General features: G+C 45.8%; 1 protein-coding gene across 2 annotated transcripts in view; it reads right to left on the bottom strand.

The window, feature by feature from the left end:
- Positions 1-21,766, bottom strand: part of cnksr3 (cnksr family member 3) — a 43,466-nt gene extending 21,700 nt beyond the window's left edge. For both annotated transcript variants that reach the window (XM_069719674.1, XM_069719675.1), the window contains exons 1-4: positions 21,599-21,766; positions 7,291-7,454; positions 3,073-3,275; positions 1,760-1,847 (exon numbers count right to left, since the gene is read on the bottom strand). In XM_069719674.1, the coding sequence (XP_069575775.1) occupies positions 1,760-1,847; positions 3,073-3,275; positions 7,291-7,454; positions 21,599-21,650 (507 nt within the window). In that variant the 5' untranslated portion in view covers positions 21,651-21,766. The remainder of the gene's footprint in view (positions 1-1,759; positions 1,848-3,072; positions 3,276-7,290; positions 7,455-21,598) is intronic.
- Between the last annotated feature and the right edge of the window lie 1,670 nt (positions 21,767-23,436).

The raw sequence follows: 23,436 nt of genomic DNA, 5'->3' as shown, positions 1-23,436 counted from the left end.
CGGATTTGCATGGTCGAGCAATGAAGAGGCGAGAGAGAGGAGCGCTGGCAGGCTGCGGGAACCTGGACGGACTTTACACCAGCAGGAAGTAAAGGAATATTTCAAAACTCTCCCTCGTAACATATCGGCGGCTGTACGCGATGAAGGTTCCAGTTTTAGCTGATAGAACGGAATCTGTTTTACTCCGTAAATTAGAGAGCAATAAAAGTTACATGTCATCCATTAATTCAGGAGCGGGAAGCTCGAACAAAAGCCACGAGGGATCGATGAAAAATGTTCTGTGAAAGAGAACGACCTCCCCGCCGACGGGTCAGCCAAGATGGCCGACGCGTCCACAGTTTATGGCCGTGCTCTATTGTGTGCGTACACACAGGCTCCATTCAGGCACAACACATAAACCGTGATCTGAAAAGCTTTAATTCTTGGCTGAAGTTCATGAACGGCCCGGACGAACCGCACGCCGTCCTCCCCGTCATAAAACCAACCACGGCGGACGTCTCCTGCGCGACCTTTTTATGAAGCAGCCGTTCGTGTGCCGGCCCACATGTCAGACGACAAAGAGTCCGCATGAGCCAGAAACATGAAAAGTCTGTGTGGAAGTTTGGATACTTAAACGACGTGACAGGATGGAAATCAGTTTTACATGATGCTGCTTTATAAACTGCATCTCTGCTTCAGCCACGAGAGGAAACTAATCCTTCAGCACCAAGCAGAAGTTTATTCTGCACCGTAAGCGCTCCACTTCACATGTGGGAAACGTAAACCCCCACTTCTCCTGGACGGCCATGACCGAGACACCCACAGTAAATCACCAGAGGCGCTGAAATCTCAGACTCTGGCGAGGAAATAGGCACTCTGGGAAAGGAATTTATTTTGATGCAATAACCCCTAAAATGACACCTGCAGTCTCAGCAGCCACTTTCACCGGCGACAGCAGCTTCTCATCGCACTCCGCTTCAACCTTTATAGGATGAAGGACTCATGAGACTGAACATGACGAGAAGGCCACTCAGCAGCTCCCTTTCTTCAGCACATGTACGACCAACCGCTGCCAGCTGAATAAAACTAACAGAAGTCGCCTGCTGACTGTACCGTGATGCAACGCTCCGGCAATTCTCTGAAAGTTGTGAAATATTGCGGATGTATGCTGATGCTCCGTTTTATCGGTTAGCCATCTTTCTGGGAGTCAGATGGACTCCCTCCTCATCTCCGCGTTAAAGCGACGCACGGGAGCCGCCGTCAGACAGTTCGGCCTCCGGCTGCGAGCATCTCGGAGCGGCAGAAACAGGAACCACGTGGCTGAAGGACAACGGCAGCCCGAGGACGTCGGCAGACACCTTTAAAAGAACGGCAGCGGCTTTTATGAAGCCACAAACACAAAAGCGACGTTTAGCTAATGTCCTCCCACCGAGGGGGTCTCCTCATTAGGCAGCTTGAGCAGGAAAAGATCCCCAGAAAAACATCAGCATTTGCAATAATGTGCTCAGACTGCTGGCTTCAGGCTTCTGTCATGGCTGCCAGACCACATTTCCCATAACGCTCTTCTCTTTTGCTTTATGCCGCATGTCTGTGCCCCCAGGCTGGTATGTGCTCAGCGGAAAAACCTATTGTGTGTGTGTGTGTGTGTGTGTGTGTGTGTGTGTGTGTGTGTGTGTGTGTGTGTGTGTGTGTGTGTGTGTGTGTGTGTGTGTGTGTGTGTGTGTGTGTGTGTGTGTGTGTGTGTGTGTGTGTGTGTTGTAGAGCTAACGAGCGTGCAGACCTGTTGAACTGTGGTGGTGAGCTCCAGGCACAGCTGGATGATCTTGTTCTTGGTGGCTGTGAAGTCGCTGATCCCCGTCAGAGGCGTCCTGAAGCAGACAGAGAGAAACAGAGAGCATTGGAAACGAGTGACGGGTTGTTGTGTTGGGAGTTTGTTGTGTTGGAGTTTGTTGTGTTGGGTTTGTTGTGTTGGGAGTTTGTTGTGTGCAACTCCCCAAACCACCTGGCAGTCCTTAAAATATCCCCTTGTGGTCAATTATAAATATATTAGACAAAACAAAACAGAGCAGCAGTTCAGGTCGGGAGAATTCAAGCAAATGAAGGATTTGAACCTACGAGATAAACAAACTGGAGGGAAATTCAGAGATATGATGACAAACTTTTCTTCAGTGTTCAGGTGGATCCAGTTCTACCGTCCAAACGTCGGAGCTGCAGCACGTTGAGCGTTCACACTCACTGAAGTGGGTCAACCAGAACTAAAATAACAGATGTGGAAAGTCTGAACCAACAGACCAAAATCTGGTCCAACCCAAAGAGTTGGTTTTGGTCCGGATCAAACTGAACTGGTTTGATTATTTTGCAGTTTGAAAACGTTTTCTGGATGTTGAGACTTTCAGACCAGTTGTTAAGATATTGTCTCCCATTAAACTGTCGAACAGTAAAAAGAAGGAGAAATGAGCAATGATAGCACAGAGAGGAGGAGAGAAAGTATTTAATTGTAATTTGCAATCTGCTGTAAAAATTTTGATTTAAAAATATATTATCATTTGATATTAGTATTATTTTGACAGAATTTGTTTTATCAATTTACAGTATTAAACCATAATAACCTACAAACTGAAGTCCCATTTCTTTGATGAAACCTGTTTTCATGTCCCTCGGATGCTCATTCACAGAACGGACTGCTGTTCTCATCTCAGCATCACAAACACCATTTACTGCACATCATGACATCACTGCACCCACTTTATCCAAGAGAAGCTTAATCTCAGCCAGCTAACACTTAATCCTGGCAACCTGCTTAATATGCTCTGCTTTTATGGTGTAATGTGTTTTGGAGCAGGTCAACAGGAGAGTCCTCCACCAGCTCCTCTCAAACCTCAGCATCCACGTCTGTTCTGAAACGCTACGTCGTGTTGAGTTGACCTCCGACGGCTGGTGTGACTGTGAAAACGTCTGTATCTGCTTGATCATCGTAAACACTTGAGGAATGATTTATTTTCTACATTTGGATTAAACATTGTAAGAACACAAACTCCTTCATGTGCTTGTGTGCAGCTAGTTTAGTCGGCGGTGTGATGGCCGTGTTCACACCTGTCCAGCCACGCCAGGAGGCTCTTCGCCGCGCCGATCAGCTCCACCACGGACGTGAGGAAGTCGTTGGGAGGCTTGCGTGAAGAGCTTCCCTCGTAGGCGGGGCTCTTCCTGCGGTCGGCCGTGGCCATGTGCAGACTGTTGGTAGCAGCTCTCATCCTCACAACAAGGTTCTTCAGGTTGTCTGTCTCCACTCCATAGTTCTGGAACAGGAAATCAAAACATAACAGACAGAAAATCAGCACACGCATGACAATCAAACTCAAGATGAAAGGAGCCAACACCTGGGAGGTACTTCCCCCCTCCCTCCACCCCCACCTTCCCCCCCACAGGGAAACATGTTGTTTCCTGTATGAGGGCTGGCTGCAATCATTTCTTTGACAGATATGATTTAAGTGCTTGTGTCGGTGGATCGGCCATGATCTCCCCATGTAGATCTTTCAATGGTTTCTAGTGGGCGGAGGGAGGGCGGGGGAGGGGGGGGTGGTGCACAGGCGCTCACCTGATTTCTATCAAGTTTGCATTCTTGAGCCCGGGTTGTTTCCTGCCTTGCGTTCCTGTAATTTACAGGTTATTCGCAGAAAGCAGCCGCGCTCAGCGTCTTCAGGGGTCAACAAGTACAGAACAAACCTGCCGTGAACTACCGCAGCGGACTGAGCACCAACAACATACTCACTTTGTGTCTCTGAAGGTAAAGTGTGTCTGAGAAAGGAGCTTGCTTTAACGTGGTGCAGTGTTGTGACTGAAGGAGTGGATTGATGTGTTTGCTGTAGGTTTGCAGAGGGAGGGCAGCCTGGCTCTCAGCCGGGTAAATATCAGCTTACAGGGTGTTGCATCGCTGCCAGAAATGCTGCTCCATGTGTGAGTGCCAGTAGCTAAATATGCTTTGCAAGAAGTAAAACAGCACGTGTTTGGCAACCAACAAAGGAGGTCTGCAAGTGGTTAGTGTCTCCCTTTATTCCGCTGCCTCTCCAACATGAGCTCAAAAAACACGCAGCTCCTTTCACTCATTTCAGTCCCAGAGGAAACACTGGAGTAATTGAACTAGACAAACAGTAGCTGAAGGCAGCTTCATTCATGCCACACTTGACATGAAATGAGTTGTTGAAAACATCATTAAAGAGACTCAAACATGATATATGGAAAAAGGGAAAGAATGCATGGGACCGTTTTCTCATTCAGTTATCTGCACAGTCAAAGTGGAACTTTAGCATAAAGGCAGCGCGATCGTTTTCCACATCAAACATCCCTCCTGGCTTTTTCATTAGCAGGCTAATCACACAGTCACAGCGGCTCTGACTGGCCCACAGATGTCCAGCGAGCTTTTGTCCCACACTGCCAGCTGAGCTAAAAACCACGTCGGAGCAAAATCTGTGGTTTCAATCAAATACAATCTTTCACTCTCACAACAAAATTTCAAGCCAAAATTTAACTTCTTTCAGTGTCTATTTTGGGGCACTGATTTAATCTAGAATCCAAATGGAAGGAGCTTTTTTTTTTTTTGCACGCTGAAGCTGGGCTGTGTGAAGGATTGTATTCTAATAGAAGTGTCTTTGAGTGAAATAGAGAACGGTATAACAACACAGCGCTTCCCGTCTGAGCCACAGGCGTCATGATCCGACCTGACTATAAAAGATACACCGTCTGTGGCCGGGACGTGTGTGTGTGTGTGTGTGTGTGTGTGTGTGTGTGTGTGTGTGTGTGTGTGTGTGTGTGTGTGTGTGTGTGTGTGTGTGTGTGTGTGTGTGTGTGTGTGTGTGTGTGTGTGTGTGTGTGTGTGTGTTTAATGCTGGAATGTCCAGTTTAAAGCTGCGTGTTACATTATACCAAACAATAGGAAAACACATTTACAGCAGCACTGATGAGGCCAGCTGATATGTTTTATACTGTATGCTCAACGGCCTTAGGATACAGCTGTGTGAATATCATGAGGGCTGGTGGGCGGGTTACTGGGGTCTGAGAACAAATAAAGAAGTGTTGGGTTTCCTCACTGACTCTGCAGAAGACATTGAGGCTAAGGGAAGTCCAGTAAAATTGATTGAACTGTTCTGTCTTTGTCCCCAGATAGCAGTTTGGTCCTGATAGCTTTTGGATGGAAGAGCAGTATGAGTGTAAAGGTTTCCTGAGGGGTTGAGGGGCTGTATGTTAGATCATCAGTCATCGTGATTTAGGTCTGATTTAGGTGTGTGTGTGTGTGTGTGTGTGTGTGTGTGTGTGTGTGTGTGTGTGTGTGTGTGTGTGTGTGTGTGTGTGTGTGTGTGTGTGTGTGTGGTGAACGTGACTACATCAACAGGAAGTGCCTGACCTAACAGGAAATAAAAAGAAAGTGCAGGGAGAGTGTGAGAGAGTGGAGGAAGGGGTGGAGGGGTGGAGGTGGGGGTGGCCTGTGTTCCTGTCGGTAGCAGCGACCTCGCCTCAGTTAAAGCTAATTGAATTGGGGCCTCACTTCCTCCCCGAGGACCTGAGGAAGGCCGAGGCCACAAACGGACAAGAAAACATTTATCTGCGCTGCTTCAATCAGAGGTGAAAAGCTGCCGAGTCCAGAATTCCTGCCTGAATGTCCCGAGGAAAAGAGAAAGAGGGGGACAGAACAATGTGCCAAATACTTTACTGTCACATTGCGTAGGAGTGTACGGTGCATACAAACAGACAGAGATACCAACCAGCAGCATATAGTGGCGTGAAACATCAGAGGAAAGGTGCAAAAAGAGCAACACAACACATTTCACTGCAGGGATGCAAAAGGTTTTACGGGTGAACACAAATCTGAACCTCATTACAACGATAGTTAAAGATGTTCTGGTCCAATGGGTGTAACATGTGGCACAAATTCTATGATGAGTAAATCCATCAAAACCATAAATGTGCCAAGTGTTTCCATTCCAATGATTGCAGGTAGAAAATATGCTGTAACTGATAGAGGACAGATTGATTATCTTCCTTTTACATTTTATTTTTTGTTATATATAAAAATGACACACAGATGGGAAATAAGAGTGTGCACTAATAGAAGAGATGAATGAAATGTGTTCAAGCAACAATTACAACTATAACAGACTGGATGGACTTCATCAGCAGAGTTCAGGGCTGCAGCTGCAAACTGCAGAACGTGCATCATAAGAGCTTAATTCATCACAATACAAAGAATCCAAGCAACAATAATGAGATTAAAGCTGAGTGAAGAGAAACATGCGTGAAAGCTTTACTCCTCCATGGCGTGTGTGTGTGCTGAGATGGTGGAATAAAGAATTACATTTTTGGAGATAAAATGAGCTCATCTAAACCAATCTGAGCTCCAGCTTTCAGCTCAGCAGCAGTGATGAACATTCACGCTTCTTCAGGGTAAACGTAACCATGCTGCATGTGATTAATGCAAAGCATTTTTAAGAGAATGTCAAGACAGAAACGCTGACACTGATCAAAATGCAGGAACCACAATCTGGGACTTTTATGGCACAGGAAGTGATAAACTCCAAATCCATCCCATCTGCTGGAAAAAGCTGGATCTTTCTCAGTTGGAGCACGGAGGGTTTTCATCACTCTATTCGTGCCGGCACGTTGGAGGCAGAGACATTTTTGTTGGAAGTCCTTCAGGGATCTGTGATGATGGACAGCGGGTCAGCTGACTAGCAGGAGCCAAACATGGGACCTCGACATGAACCGAGAGAGATCAGGCCGGATTGCAGCAGCAAAACTGAAACCAACTGTCTTTTCTGTCACTGCGTTTGAGACCAAAAAGCAAACATAGCTTCAGTATGTGTGTATTTCCTGCAAAGGGAGAGCGTGGAGAGAAAAGCTGGAGCTTCTTGTCCATCAAGCTCCTCGCTCCTATTTAACCAGTATTAACTGCTGCTAATAATCTCCTGCAGCTTCAAACTGCTAAATAGAGCCTGAGGCCCCTCTGACCACATCTCTGCTCCGCTCTGAGTGACACTGCTGTTCCCCGACGTCCTCGGGCTGCCTCGTGTGTTGTGGTGCCTCCACACCCTGCTGAGCTGTGTGGGAAATGATGAGCCTTTCTGCATCGCTGCTTCCTTTAGCTGCTGAACCAGAAACTACAAGCTGAGGCTTTAGTGAACACAGACACCGAGACCCACAGAGGAAAGGTCAATGACCGAGAGCCCAAAACCTTCCAGAATGTTCAGTCTATTCACTCAATGATGCTTTCAGCTGTATCTGCTGATACACGTGCAACCAACTACATCCAGATGTACTGACCAGAGCGCAGAGCAGATCGACGGCCTCCAGCACCAGTTCCTGGTGACCGATCCGGGCCACGCCGAGCTCCTCCAGGTCTTGATGTGTGATCTTCAGCAGCTGCTCCCCGCTGATCTTCTCCCGCTCAAAGTTGCTAATGTACTGCTGCAAGCTGTCGTCCAGACCTACACACACACACACACACACACACACACACACACACACACACACACACACACACACACACACACACACACACACACACACACACAGGAAAACACAAGGACTCATTAGACAAACCTGAAGTGTGTTGTTGTCATTCCTCAAAGCAGAAATATTGCAGTCAGGGGTTGGTCATGTTTACTAGCATGTGCTCTGAGTGTACGTGTGTGTGTGTGTGTGTGTGTGTGTGTGTGTGTGTGTGTGTGTGTGTGTGTGTGTGTGTGTGTGTGTGTGTGTGTGTGTGTGTGTGTGTGTGTGTGTGTGTGTGTGTGTGTGTGTGTGTGTAAAGATCAGATAAGGAACAGGTGGGACAGCAATCTGTCCCAGATAAAAACCTATAAACAGAGAAACCGTTGAGACCTTTAAGTCTGTTGTGCTGGTTAAACAATGGATGGCTATATTTGTGTGTGTGTGTGTGTGTGTGTGTGTGTGTGTGTGTGTGTGTGTGTGTGTGTGTGTGTGTGTGTGTGTGTGTGTGTGTGTGTGTGTGTGTGTGTAAGGGGGTGTCGCCTTGCTACTATTTTGGAGCTCCAATAACAAATGAGTCGGACCATTACGTGACCAACTGCTGCCGTCACTGAACAAACAGGCAACGAGAATATAGTCGACTGCGCTGCAACAGGCTCTTCTGATACGGTGTAATGACTCATATATACTGTACGTTATGATAGGCAGACTCACAAATCATCCCCTCCATGCACATGCAACGTGTCCCTTTAGTGGACCATCAAGTAAGGTTGAGACAACAGAGGAGAAAATGAGCCTTTGTGCATGTTGTAAGTAAACGCTGTTTGTCTCCCCATCAAAGAGCGCACAGAGAGGGCAGCTGCAGCTCCACGATGGCCCGGCGCCCTCGCTCTGAAAGACCCGTCAGCTGCAAGACACCCCAACTCTTTCAGACCATACATACGCACACGCGTGCACGTGCACGCACATGCCATTCCTCAGTATGTGTTTTCAGTTTGACATTAAAGTTGCCAAAAGCTGCACTTTTTATCCACATGTAACATCAACAGGCGCCCAGATAAACTGAAGAGCATGACGTTATGAGTGAAGACACACTGGGTGTGTTCCCATGGTAACTTAGTCATATCTTTTTAAATGGCACCTCATATTTTGCATTAAAAATTATCCTATTTTAAACTGCTGACCCAAAAACTACAAATAAGGACTTCGACCAGCTGTTATCTGGCTTTAAAAGGCCCTGAAAATGTAAGGTAGCATCGAAACTCAATTTATAAAACACTATTCTGGCAGAATCAATCCGTGAGAAAGTATACTATATGTGAGACCTCGAGTCATCTCCACTAAATCAAAAGGGAAAATCCATCATGACTTGTTCACCATTAGCCTCCACACAAGTCAAGTCTAGTTAGCCTCATTGCATTTTTCTCATTCCTCCGCATGCTAATTCTTCAACAAGACTTCAGAGAATTTCAAGCGGCCGGCGTACCGCAAAGGAATCCACTTCCAAATGTTAGAAAGGGACTGAGCACTGGCTGGGCAGGGCGCCTAATGCGATTAGAGGAAAACAAAGAGTCGGGATCAAAAGGGGACAGTTTCTCCTTCCTGCTGTGTTAAAAAGGCATTTCCTGTGGAACCGTCAGCACCGTCAGCACCGTCAGCAAGGGAAAGCTGTGGTTTAAGCTACAATAAGACCTAGTGATGAATGAAGGTTCTTTTCTTTTAAGCTGTTCTGCACTTTCATTCATTGGAATTAGTTTCCTCCTCGTCTACCATATTCCTGATCGTAGAAGTCCGACTTCAGAGAGTTCAGAAATTCACTCCAAACTGATCAGCATTTGTTTGAAGTAGAACCGTTCTCAGTGTGTTCTCCTGAAAGAGATCCGGCTCTTCAACGCTGGTCAGACCTGAGAATAGCGAATCCCAACAAATTCAGGGGCCTGAATAGGAACACATCACAGCAGTCGCTCCCTCTGGACTCAACCACTGACACCTGAATAAGAAGGGGTGTCCTTACAGTGGGCTTATAAAACTTTAATTGAGCTCCATCAATGGCCGCTCGGGTGTGTATGTGTGTGAAAATATCAATTTTCATTTGGGGCACTGAAACCAGTAAAAGAGATAGAGTGTCACGTTATTGTGAATTGAGTGGAGGAGAGGGGTTGGTAGGGACGGGGGGGGGGGGGCTGTGTGAATGCTTTTCAAAAGCCTGCACAGGATGAAACGCTTTGGAGTTTTATTGCCTCTGTGAACCACTTGGCAAATGTCCTCAAACTAGAGTGAGTGGGTGTGATGGTGAGCGGCGGCAGACACACACCAACAACACCAACAACACACACCAACAACACCAACAACACACAACAACACTAACCAACAACACCAACCAACAACACCAACACCAACTAACAACACACATCAACAACAACAACACACATCAACAACAACACATCAACAACACCAACAACACACATCAACAACACCAACAACACACATCAACAATACCAACAACACACACCAACACCAACAACACACATCAACAACACCAACCAATAACACCAATAACACCAACTGCACCGCCGACAGGACGAACATTTATTACCCACATAATTCCAATTTGATTGCAAATTTACTGAACACAAACTGCACTGTAATGTCAATGTTAGTGATAAATTCAGATTTTACACATGCAAACCAACAAAGAGTTCATTTGCAACATGAGTTACACTTGAGTTAGTAGTTTATTTCATGAATTTAGGTGGTTAGTTCAAATATCTTAAAAACAGAAGTTAACTAATAAACACTCAGAAGCAGCACAATCCAACAGATGTACTGTATTATTTTAATAAAGGATAATAAATCCAACTGAAAAAAACAAAAGTTTGACAAGTGATTCATGTTTCGATCCCTTATGAACACAAATCATTCTCTGGTTCCATCGTCTCAAATGGGAGAAACGGGAAGCTGTGTGAAGCAGTGGAAGTTACTTCATGGATGTAGAATATCTTTTAAGGGGACCAAGTTTAAAAAAGGTTCTTCCATGTATGTGGAAGAAGTCTGTGATCAATACCAGCGTGTAGAAGGTGATTGGCATGTGTCAGCGTGTCTCTACGTCTGTTCCCTTTACTGCCACCCACCTTCACGAGCTCAGTAAACAGTGACTGTGTGCTGAGCAGGTTATCAACACAATCGTTTCAGTGTACGTATTAATAAACATGCTCAAAACAGGCTTTTTTTCTGGACAGCTGGACAAGCAAGAACCGGACAGTCTGGACCGCACGGATGGAAGTCGACCCGGTTGGAGACCTTTGGGCTCTGCAGCCAACACACACACACACACACACACACACACACACACACACACACACACACACACACACACACACACACACACACACACACACACACACACACACACACACACACACAAAAACAGCAAACTCGGCTTAAAGGACCTAGTGAGCCTGCTCACGCCTGACGTGATGTGTCCTGGCTGATCCCATCACATGCAGACGGCACTTCACACCTGGAACGCCTCCATTCACGTCTGGAGTGACGCCTCAGATCGGATCTCACTTCGCTGCTCTTTATGCAAACACGTTCAGAAATGGAGGTCGACGAGTCGAAGCAACAACCGTGTAACAAAATGAGCCGTCGCTGCTCATTGGAGCCTCGTTTTAATGCACCATCTATTAGAAATGTATGAAGTCTGAAAAGGAAACACGATAATATAAAATAAAAGAAGAGCAAGAAAAGATCTTAACGTCTGAAAACTGTTTAGTGGAGGAAAAACACCCAAAACTACCGAAGCTGCTGTAAGGTGATAGTAACACAGAAACACCAACACAGGAACGTAGCTGCAGGAGCTTAATTCAACCTTTCTAATGCTCATTCAGAGTCGAGTAGCTGCTCCTTGCATGTGGCCCACGATGCATTCACGTACACGGCTGAAGGAACATGCTCACATGCTTCCAAGACCAACTTTAAAAGAGCAGATCGGATCTCGATGCATCCTTCATACTTCTGTACTTTTAACTGACCACCTGTGATCCGATCAGGACGGATGTTAATGCCAAATGTGAACAACTTCTGTGGGAGGAAAATCACATTCAAGATGAAGAAACAGGATATCTTCCTTAAGTTCAGTGTTCTGCCACACAGAGAAATGTTGACTACTTCTGATCAACAATGCCTTAAATGCAGCTTTGGCTTGCCAACTTTTCGTTCTCAGGGGTTTGATTACACGACCAAAAGAGCTTTTTCCCTCCTACAGAAAGAAGCAAACAAGCTCTCCCTGCCCCATCGTCCAACCCTCCCTGCTCCCAGTGGGAGCTGCTGCCACCCTGTAACTCTCACAAACACACACACAAACCAATATCCCCGCTGGGATGGCCAGTGGGAAAGCTGCTGGGTGTAGAATAGCAAAGCCACTGTAACTCCACTGTCTTTATTTGTCAGGCCGGCCTCTGAACCTGTGGGGAACCGTCAGGAATTTGACTCATTGTTCTCCACTGAGCAGCCCCATTGTGGGAACTCCGCAGCACTCGGGCACAATGGTCTCCGGCTGAACCAGGCTGTGCTGTAATTAAAAAGAAAGAAAAAGCTCCCCTCGGCTACTGCTAAGCTATCCTCTAATGCATGACTTCACAGGACAACAACAAAGCCTGTACACACTGGGAACTGGGGACAGGATTTACACAAGGATGCTCCACATCTCTACTGCGCCTGCTGTGTTCTCCTCTGTGGACAAACTCTTAACTTATAGTTCAGGGGAAAAAAATAACATCTGGTTTTACAGTATGTGAATGAGGTGAAGTTATTGGCACTTGTTTCTTGGATAATGAAACTGCTCAGGGGAAAAGTTTGATTACAAATTATGTTAGGTGACTTCTGAAAATGTTCTTGCAGCCCTGGAAACATGCAGGCTACTTCATTTTTCAACGATATCCATCTGACTGTCTATGAGCCATGTTTTAATCTTATCATCTGCTTCCTCCAGCAAACAAAGAGTGTTTCACTTGTGTGTCCTAATCTTAAACAGACAAGTACAAAACGGCAGCAACACGTCCCAAGTGGGCTTCCTAAGTGAGAAAAAGCAGCTGAGGCTTGTCCCTCCACAGGAAGACAAAGGCAGCTCTGTCTCTCACAGGGAGATGGACGATGACTGATGAGAGAGCAGGGGTCAAAGGTCGCGGGGCTGTGTGGTGCCAGCCCTTAGGTTCAGTTGAGCCTCACCTCCAGCAGCATCACACATCCCCAGTCACATGGCTGGTACCATGTCACATTTCTGAATCTGAATGCGTTTGGGGAGTGGGGAGGGGGGGAGGGGGGCAGCTCAGTTAATATTGATTGGAACAAGGAGAGGGTTCAAGTCTGGAGGCCACGCAGGTCCCAGCAGAGGAAGTTGTAGAAGGTATTTTGCTCCATGATGACTGGTCACCAGCATATCAGGAGGAAAAACAGATAAAGCAGGAAAGATTGTAGAAAAGCAGAGAAGCAGACGGCTGCAGGAACACCAGAAGCATCAACACAAACAGCTGTTGTTCATAGGCGTGGAAAAAACAGCATCCGAAAAACGGGTCGACTGAGTCACTGAGTTTGCACATGAAACAATCTTTTTCTTTTCAGACTTTCTCCACATACGGTAGCAGTGAACATGTACTGCTACTCACTTTTAGTATAGTATTGACATCAATAAGTTATTGTTGTGGTTTTAAGTGTCAAAAACCATTTTAATATAGTGTTATAGCTGCAGTAAATCTACCAATTAACTGCAGCTGATTTGTATCCAGATATTTGATTTATTTATGGGCACATCAGCACACGGCTATTCAAGATTAGGGTTATAAACCATCATGTGAAACCACTGCTTTCCTTGAAAAAAAGACATGAGCCATGACCGGTAATAGTTTGTGCAGGTAAGTGTGGGGGTTGAAGCAATAAGCTCGAAGGCCAACATAAATACGCTTCACTGTCCAGCCAGTTGGTCGCCTGTCCGCTGCAGCTCGTTACCAGCAGCATAAACACCCACGAACGAAAGCAACGGAGACCTCAAAAATGTCTCCGGCTTCACCTCCTCTCTCCCTCGTCACATTCCTGCCTCGACACCCGCCACAACATTTAGTCTTTCCTGCCCTCCGATGTTCATGTTGTTGCGGTTTGACAAGTATCCCAAGATAGTCACAGCCTTAGTGTCTAGAAAGGGCCGAATACAATAGAGAACGCTTCAGTGTTTTCCAGTTTGAATCAAAATAGAGTAGAAAAGAAATGTGGACTCTGTGTGGCCTGAGAGTCGCGGCTGAAGACACGATACATCAGAGACAGCGCTGTTTGTTTTTGTGTCAACAGGACATAAAAAAACACTCACTTTGTTACGACCTATACATCACTGGCCTGGGAGAAAGCTATAATTAAAGACTGTTGTGCTTTGCAGGGAGCCAGAGGTGGAGGGAAAGAGGCAAAAAACAGGGGAAGAGAGAGACAAGGAAAAAATAAAAACTCTTTAAAAAGGTGACATCTTCCTTAAACTAGAGTTTGAAATCAAATCCCCTGAGATACAAACAGGTCATAGGAAAAAACAGGGAACTCAGTTTAGTACTTTCCCATCACATGTATGGTGTATGATCAAGGGTGGCCCTGCACGCTGATTACAGACCGATTTACCAGCTCCATAATAGCTGCCTATGGAAACCACAATAAAGATGAAGAAGGTTTGGGGGAGGAAACGAGGCCCACTCAGTCAGGCTGCCGTGGGAATAGTGAGCTGGACGTCCTGCTACCATCACGTGGGCATATTTTCTCTCAAAGCCAAATTTAACTTTGCATCTATTGTGCTACTTTATTGTATGACAATGTTTTATTGGACTTCTATGAAACAGACAGCTATGACCGACAGAAACGAGGCTTTAATTAAACTAAAGATAGCTCCGTGCTGAGGTGGCTCGTGTGGTCGGGTGTCGAGCTACTTTCCTAATGTGGATCCCTGTAAGCATCTTTGCATAAGAACCTGCTAATTGCCATAAAGCTCCAAGAGGGCAAATCCCCCCTCAAATCTTGTTACAAAGCCTGGCTGAAAAAGTAGGAAGAAAAGACTCTGCTGTCAAGCCAAGCAGCGGATTTACTCGATCAGAACCGACAGCGGGTCCATCTCTGGCCGTGATGCAGCAGCGCTGCCTCTGCCAGCCGGGTCGGTCCGCACGCAAATCTGAGCCTGCTTCTTACCCCAGATAAACCCCGCAGGAGCGTTTTGCTGTGGCAGCGCAAAGTGCCACTGGGGGTCACCCCCTCAGCCACAATGGCTGTCAACAAGAACTAACTGGGGCTGTAAATAAAATTAAGGTTGCTATAGTGACAGGGGAAGTGGGGATAGTGGTGCGAGGTTCAGGGCACGCTGGGAGGAGGCTGTGTGAGACAGAGATGGAGACCACAAACTGAACATTTATAGCTGGCTTGTGTTCAGGTCAGGGTCGGAGACGGAGGTCGAGCAGGCCGAGAGCTTCCAGTCCATCCTGTAGAGGTCGGATAAAAATGGGAAAAACACACACGAGCACAAACTCACAGGAGAAGAATAAATACAAGCCCAGAAGTCACCGTCTTTCCCCCCAAAAATTCATAACAACTCATATTCTCTTAATAAGACAGAAAGGAGCCGTTGAATGAATTATGCAATAGAAAACATGGCCGGCCGGCCTCCAGCTGATCCTGTTCTCCCTGCTGCACCGCATGAGACGAGTCATCTTCAATGAAAGTTAGCTGTGATTGACAGCGTGTCCACAGGACAGGACACCTCTGACCTACACACACACTGCATGTTTTTACTCCACTGAACTGGTGCCGTCGGTGTCTCTACATTTTGTTTTATTGAGAGAATCTTTGTAAACACACATGCGTGTAATCTCTCTCACCACAAAAACACACTCCGCCCACTTGCAGGTGAGGTTTGTTTGTAGTCTTACGGTCACCTGTTGTGGATCCACGTCACAGCCGGGACACATTAAGAAAGGAACAGTTGTGTTCCTATGAACGCTAAATGTGCTGTTGACTGGAAACAGCTTTAATAGGACACACAGACAGAGATGGAGGGCAGGTGACAGCGTTTCCCAGGTGTTTGCACCGACGGAAACAAAAGGAAAGATCAACAGACTCGTGATTGTTTCTTCAGGTCCAGAATTCTGTCAAAGAGGAGCCACCACTCCCTGTTCAACAAACGCAAAACCCCCGTTCACATTCACTGCTATTTGTACAACATATTAAATTCATATCCAGAGAACAAAAAAAAGTGTTGTTTGAAAGTTGCGGTGGTATGCTTCCTTTTCGAACTATGTCATGACTCAGTTAAGTTCCAGCCCGACAAAAAAAACAAAAAAAACAAGCAGCAGATGATTTGAGGTTAAATTCCAGTATGATGAAGCACAGCAGAGCAGCTCTGTGTTTTTTGTGGCAGACAGATATTCTAATAAGTAACCTGAGAGCTTCATGCTCTGGAAGTTGGGTGAGAAGAAGGAAAGAAGCAAAACAAATGTCTGTCTTGAAGTTAACAGGTGTGATGGGAAAGTCCAGGAGAAATCATCTCCAGGTATTTCTGACCCAACCGCTCTGAGCTGGTGGGATTTCCTGATAACTCACTCTCTGACTTTCAGTCATAACCAAATAAAAACAGAAGCTCGGCACAATGTCCTCCTACCAGCTTCATGACATTTCCATATTATAATGTCTGCTGTAGACCTGCATGAAAAACCACATACAAACAACCACATGTTGGGCTTCCCTGTAGTCTTCCAGGTGTTTCCTAGTTTCCTGTTTAAGACAAACACTGTGTACATGACGAAATGCAGGCAGCGGGCTTCAGGGCTCCTCAAAGCACCATCAATGCTTGGAAAACACAAACTGGTCTGCCTTGTCTATTAGCACTCTCTAATGCAACCAGTGAAGAAGAGTCGGCGGGCTCAAAGACAACAATAAGTATGGAGACCTACTAACAGGCTGCACGGTGTAATCATCTAATACCAACACCATGAAAATATAAACACAATGGGACGCAAACTGGAAGCAAGCCAATTATCCTAAAGTTTAACCAGGAGACTGTATCTCTGCAGGGATGGCGATACTGAACCGAGAGAACAGCGATGCAGGAATTCAGTCCGTCTCTGTGGAGGAGAGAAAATGTGGACGAGTCTGGACTTGTACTGAACAAGCTCTGATCTGGCACCGGCCCAAGTGCCCGCTAAACCCAAAAGTGGGTAACAGTTCATAAACCTACAGCTCACTTCATAATCATAATGACATTACACTCCATTATGGTGTAAGCAGGCCGCAGGGTGGAAGAGCTTTGTGTGCATTTGGTCGACGAGGGGGACAATCAACCTTCAGCATTTTAAATCCGTTAAAAGCAACCGGTGGCCCCGAATGCAGCGGAGGACATGCGTGACCTGTTCTGTCTGCTCGGTCACGGAGCTGCTGGTTTGGTAGAAAGAACAACAGTCGCCTCATTCCTCTCATGTTCTGTGGGTATTTGAGCATAAATGCATCAACAGGGCTTTGATAGCAAAACCAACGCAGCCCTGCGCTCCCTTTTCCCTCCGCGGTGTGCAACCAGTGTGCAACACAGATCAGGAGAGGCAGAATTCTGAGCCTTCGATATGTTGAAGAACTTTAATCACATGACTGAAAGTGTGACACTTAAGGCTCGATCATGACCTGCTAACAGAGCAGCGAGTGAGGCAGGCACTTCGCCTTGCACGGGAGGTCAATCGGCATGTGACCTGCATTTACACTCACCTCAGGTTGGAGCTTTTATTCCCATGACTGAAGCATGGCACTTCCTGAGCCAATGCTCTGGGGCAGACTGGGGCCAAACGGCTTGCAGGTCCTACTAAGCTGAGATCATCTGGGAGATTTGCAATGCACATTTTAGATTTGAATGAAAAGCAAACTGGTCCAGCTGGGTTGGCTGGGTGACACTCGGCCTGCACTGACAACAACTGTTAGATATACATGCAAATGCAAACTGAGAGTGGTTTTCATGATAAGAAATATTCAGCCGTGTAAAGTGCTGTACACATTATAGATGATTACTGCATGCTGTCCAAAATCAAAGTCACAGGTAGAAAGCAACTTTTAACCTGTGAGAACAACCTGAATACTGATTAAAGCACCAACTCTTGTTTTGTCTTTGTCTCTTGAACACTAGATTAGAAACAGACACATTAACAACTGATGTTTTCTCTAGAAGTGTCCATGTGTTGGAGCTCCTGAGGGAAGAAGGCTGGGACGCCCGGCCGTGTGAGAAACAGGCCGCCGAGTGTCCAACAGCAACCAAACCACAGCAGGCCTTTTCAGCCAGCTCTCCCCGGGGGGGAGGGAAGGGGGGGGGGTCCTCTTACAGCGCTTCCCCTGGAACCTAAAGGCTGTTTTCTATGGAGAAGTAACATGGTTATCTGCCTATCAATGAAACACAACAGGTCATTTTTTAAAGCTGGATGACTGGAAACAAAGACAAAGAACTGAGTTTAAACTTTGAGTTAAGAGTGACTTCAATTTGAATAAATCTCTTTAGGTTTCCACTGTGCTTAAAGAATATTTTAGAAAGCTTTGACAGCTGTTCTCCTGATGTATATACATCTATCCTCTAAAAACAGATGAATGATCCAAACATAGACGTCCACGTCGTCTGATAGAACCGGACTAAAAGAAGTGGATGCCTTCACAACGCTGAGGTGTGCACAACGTCTGTTCACACTCCGGTTTAGGAAGTCTCTGTTTTAGCCAGATAAGGATCATCAGCCATCATTGCCCACACCTCGCTGTCTATCTAATTATCTGTAGATAAAGCTGATGCAGACGCCCATCAGTGAACTCACTCAGACACAGCTGTGATGTTTCCAGGCTCACGCTTGGTCAAAGACAAAAGCACATCCAGCGCATGTTTCTCACCTCTCTGACAAACTAATTGTCTTCTTGGCATCTTGGTGCTACTTGAAAGGCGTGATGCAGACACTCCCACATGTCATCAAACACCCCTCCCTCCCTCCCCCATCCCCTCCCCTACCCTCCTGCACAGGGTTCAACATGTTCAACGCGCATCTGATCACAGACCAGACCTCTGATCGGGGAAACAACACCCACATCCGCATCTATTATTCTACGTGTAGATATGTGGCATGTAGATCTGTTTGGTCTGAGAGGGTTAGCTGGACGACTAAATCAGCAGCATGACCTCTTACTCAAAATAAACCCGTCATCAAATTCCACATGCCTAATCTATTTCCGGATACAAGGATCTGAAATATGATTGGCGTCTATACAAGTATAGAAAATACTGGAGGACATCCAGCGTGTGCAGAACGGACATCCAGTCCAGCAGCAGTCCTACAGGTGACCCGTCTGGGACACCTTCTTAAGACATGGCAGTCTTTGTCCCGGCAAACACGAGGTGGACAAGTGGGGAGTGAAGACAGGAAGTGCATTTGGTGAATCAGAAACTATTCAGCTGCGTTGGAGCTGAACATTTCCAGCCAGTCTCAGCTGAAGCTCTGCCGTTGGATCCAGGACCGTATTTGGATCATAACTGAAGCAATAGGATTTCAACTTTGGACTTGGCGAACGTGGGTCTTCTGGTCACTGCATCAATGAAACTGGTCACTCAAATTCAACCCCAATGGAATTTCTAAAACACTACAACATACTGAAAAAGGTATTTCCTGAAACTATAGTGTGTCATTAGGAAAGTGCATGTTTGGCCCAGGGGTAGGCAGTCCGACACGTGACATATGACCTGTCAATCACACGACACCACAGGCCCAGCTGGAACAGCCGAGCTTGTGATGAAGGAAATGCACCTCACGGCATCTTGACACAATAAAATGCCCTTTCACTGGCAGTAAACACCCAGCAACCACCGCTTGATCTCCTCCAACAATGCCAGTGATTAACAACTGCCGAATACACACGAGGAGTCCGAGTCCTCCCGAGGAAAACAACCCGAGGCCAATAAGAGCGAAGGTCCACATGCAGCTCGTCCTGACACTTTGATCTTACTTCTGTCACACGACACCTCTGCAAACACTCGTGTTGTCATTGTGCGACTGGTCACCAGGAGGCCGTGACCTTGAGCTCAGCTTCCGTAGGAACGGATTACACCATCGGCGGTTCATGCCATGTTGAGGCTGGAACCTGCGGATGACTCCTGGGCCTCTTCTAGCTTCATGTCTTTTAGACGTTGGAGCACGAGCTGGCCTCGGTAGAGCGAGTTGAAGGTTCTCCAACCTCGTGTTGTGAAGGTGAAGGAAGGATCTGTGACCTGCGAGTGAACGAGCAGAGCTGTGTGCTTTATTTGTTGTGTGTCTCTGACTGCTTAAAGGAACTTTGCTCGCAAAGTAATTGTAGTCTGCACACCGACAACACCTCTAACAAAAGCAAATGGCTGTTTAGCCGCGCCAGACCACAATGAGGGAAGCAAGATTTCAGAGATGGCTCTGAAAGCATCGCTCACTTTGCTAAATCTCAAGTATATATGTGATTAAGTCTAAACATGACAACAGTGACAAGACAACCTAGTATTTACCCAGAACTCATAATTTGGTATGAAATGTCCAATGGACGTGGAGCCCGTCTCCAGCCTCCTCTGCTCAGACACCAGGCTCATGAGAGAGGCGCGAGGTCGGCTGCTTTTCACTTGGTTCTTCATTTCTACTGTGTTTGCAGGACTCAGTGGTTGGGACCTATAGACTACTGCTGAGTCAGCTTTTCAGGAGACTGGCGGCAATGGGGCCTGTATGGACAACTAATCCTGCATCCATGGAAGCCCTGGCCGGGCCCTTTTCACTGAACACATGGAAACTAACCCCCCCCACAATCCCCTTTAACTCCCCACTATACAGAAGTATTTGCAAGCGCTCCTAAATCAGCAGGTAATTTGAGACAACACTGTTATAGTTCCAAAACAAAAGGAAAGAATTTCGGCTTGAGTTACAAAAGATGAGATCAAAATTATAAATCACAAGATTTGTTTGGGGAAATTTCTAAAATGTCCTTCAGAGTAAAGTAAAGACAAACAGGCGAATAAACAGGTCCGGGCCGGTTCTGCTGGAGGAGATACTGTACACAAACTTCACTGTTTCTATGTTTGCAATGGAATCACTGCGACGGTTTCAACCAATGCTTCACATACCATTTGGCCTTCCTCATAAGACATACCAGACACAGGAAGTCAGGTCCAAAGAATAATGCTGTCACCAGCAGAGCAAGCATTCCTCTCAGTGCCTGTTTTTATGAAGTGTCAAATCCAAAGTATAAAACGACTTCTACCAATTTAAATACTTTGGACTTCCGCTGAGGGAGCAAGTTGGCTGAGACAGCGATTTCAAAACTGAAGGAAGAATGATACACATTAGTACTATTTTAAAAATGGTGAAGTGAAGTGAGAGCGAGTTCACAGTCACTCTTTACTAGTTACACCACAAAACTGGTTTCTGATGAGAGACCCAGAGGCATGGTACTGACGTCACAACTTCTGACAGAAATAAATGTGACATAAATGTGCTTTACTTCGTTTTACTTCGTGTGGCATCAAAATCAATACACTCATACCAAGTATGGTACTTTATTTTATACGTGAATAAATGCTTATGTCGGTCTGTCTGAATGACTGAAGTGAGATGGACAGACTACAAAACTTTTATTAGATAAAACAGTAGCAGACAATGTTTTCTTTTGGGGAATAATTTACATCTAAAACAAGGTAATGAATAATTTACATCTAAAACAAGGTAATAAATGACATTATATGGTATAGCAAAAAAACAAACAAACAAACAAACAAAAATCGCCATAACATTGAGCTGCGACGTCGCCTCCAGTGTGATATTATGGTATGGCGGTGACCCCCTCTTTAGATCCAGTGTCATGTTGAAGTGAGATGAACTAAAGCACTGAGCGAAGCACATGAGTGACTCCAATGTTGTCATGAGCAGCAGGTTTCTTCTACGAAAAGCGGATTATGGGGTGAAATGTTGTCGGATAGTTAACAGATGGAGGTGAGAGTTGCACCTTCGTGCAGGTATGTTGTCCCACAGGAGCAGTTTCTACGAAACCATCAGATAACGTCGATGTCGCTCCTCACAACATGGAAATGAACATTGAAACTCACCTTTCATCCAGTCCACAACTTGTTTCGGCGTCCACTTGGTTATCGGCTCCATGTCTTCTTCAACACTCGAGATCAGAGGCCGAAATGCGGCGACGCTTTGACGGAAATTAATGAAGTATTTTCTGTCCCATTCTGTCCGACAGCTCGGTGCTCTCCTCCTGTTGGTGTCCACTCGGTGCTCTCCTCCTGTTGGTGTCCACTCACCGAGCAACTCCTCCGAAATCCCCCGCAGCTCCTCACCGCCTGAGTCTGGGATTAATGATGCCTTCAGGAACCGCCGGCTATACTCGGAAAAAGTCGCATTTGTTCTCCAACTTCCGAACCACCGACCTCCTAAAACGCCTGTTTTTACTCAGACACTGATAAACTGACAGAAGATCACAGTTTAGGATATTTACATTGTGTTTGGATGATGTCTTCTTTATAGGCCACAACAGATAGCCTACTTTCACGATGGTTCAAGCTTATCAAAATAAAATTGAATGCCATGACCAACTTCCCTCACATCAAGTCTTGTTCGATTAATTCCGTAACAGCCAACTCAAAAACTATCTCTGACCAAAACTACTAACACCGAGCAGTTTATGGTATTTCACGACGTCAGGACATAGAGTTTGGAATTTACGGAGAGCACCTGAATGCAACGCGTGACGTGGGCAGTTTCTGTGAGTTTCACCGCCCTCATTTAAAAGTGGAGGCGTGTGTATCACGCAGCGTTTCCCACTTTACAGTTTTTATTGTTGCTCCTGAGAAATCAATTACACAGAAGCACACAGATTAGTGTCTGTCATTACAATTTAAATGTTGGGTCACAGTTAAATATCAGTGCTTCATATTGGTCTTATTTATCTGTATTCACGGATCATATCTCAACTAATGTCTTCACTGGTATTGTGATAGTAGCTAAATTTGTGTCGTGAGGAAAACCAACAGAAGAAGCTTCACGTGAGACTCGTTGTTTCCATGAAACTGAATGTGACTCTCCACTGCTCTCTGTTGGTAACTGCAGCTGCAAGTCTCCACACACACACGTGCTCACAAGTGTTTTATATCAACTATACTATAATGAAACTGGATATAATAAGTCTCACAGCTGTCTCAATTCACAACCACCCAATATAAACAGTTTAAGACTGTTATATACATTTTTTGTTTGTTTGTTTGTTTTTTCCCTGTGACAATATGTTGTGTATAAGCAGTTCATGCAAGACCTAACTACCTCTTATTTCCTTGGTCTTGACTCCTACACTGACAGATGTAATATGATGCATTGGTGAAAGCAGCTGGCACGGTGAGTTTACAGTTCTGCAACAGGTGGTTACGAAATAAATGAGTAGAATGCATCTACGTCACAGGATGCAGAATCGGTATTTTAAAGATGATGGCGAGGAAGTGTCCAAAAAGGACCTCTTCAGTTGAAAAGCTCCTCTCGTCTCTCCCGTTAGTGGTGGAACTGTATCCGGCTTTAATATAAGACTTTGTAAACTTTTTGCATGCAGTTCACATTGCCTCTCTTCAAAGTCAAGTAACCTTTCAACTAAAGTCACCTTTCTTGCTCATGAATGTCTAACAGTCAGAACCACATCTTGAATAGGAGAGAGTCCCATAACATAACTACTGTTGTACAGCTGCACACTGCTGAACACTCTGCACTGTAATCAGCTGCAGATTAAAGCTCTGCTCTTATTCAAATTGGGCATGCATCAGTTTGCTGTCACAACATACTGGAGGCCTCAATGCAGTGTTCAGCCTCTCCTCTTGTTCCTTGTACAAACATGCTGGCTTCTGTGCTAGTTGAACTGAACTAGGAGCTGTTTCTTTTGATTCAAGTTAATTCA

Source organism: Brachyistius frenatus, unplaced genomic scaffold (genome assembly GCF_029030835.1).
Source record: "Brachyistius frenatus isolate BFR_SWC_R1_liver_20210118 unplaced genomic scaffold, ASM2903083v1 Contig_220, whole genome shotgun sequence".
Taxonomy (NCBI): Eukaryota; Metazoa; Chordata; class Actinopteri; family Embiotocidae; genus Brachyistius; species Brachyistius frenatus.
This window is presented reverse-complemented; position numbering and strand designations above follow the sequence as displayed.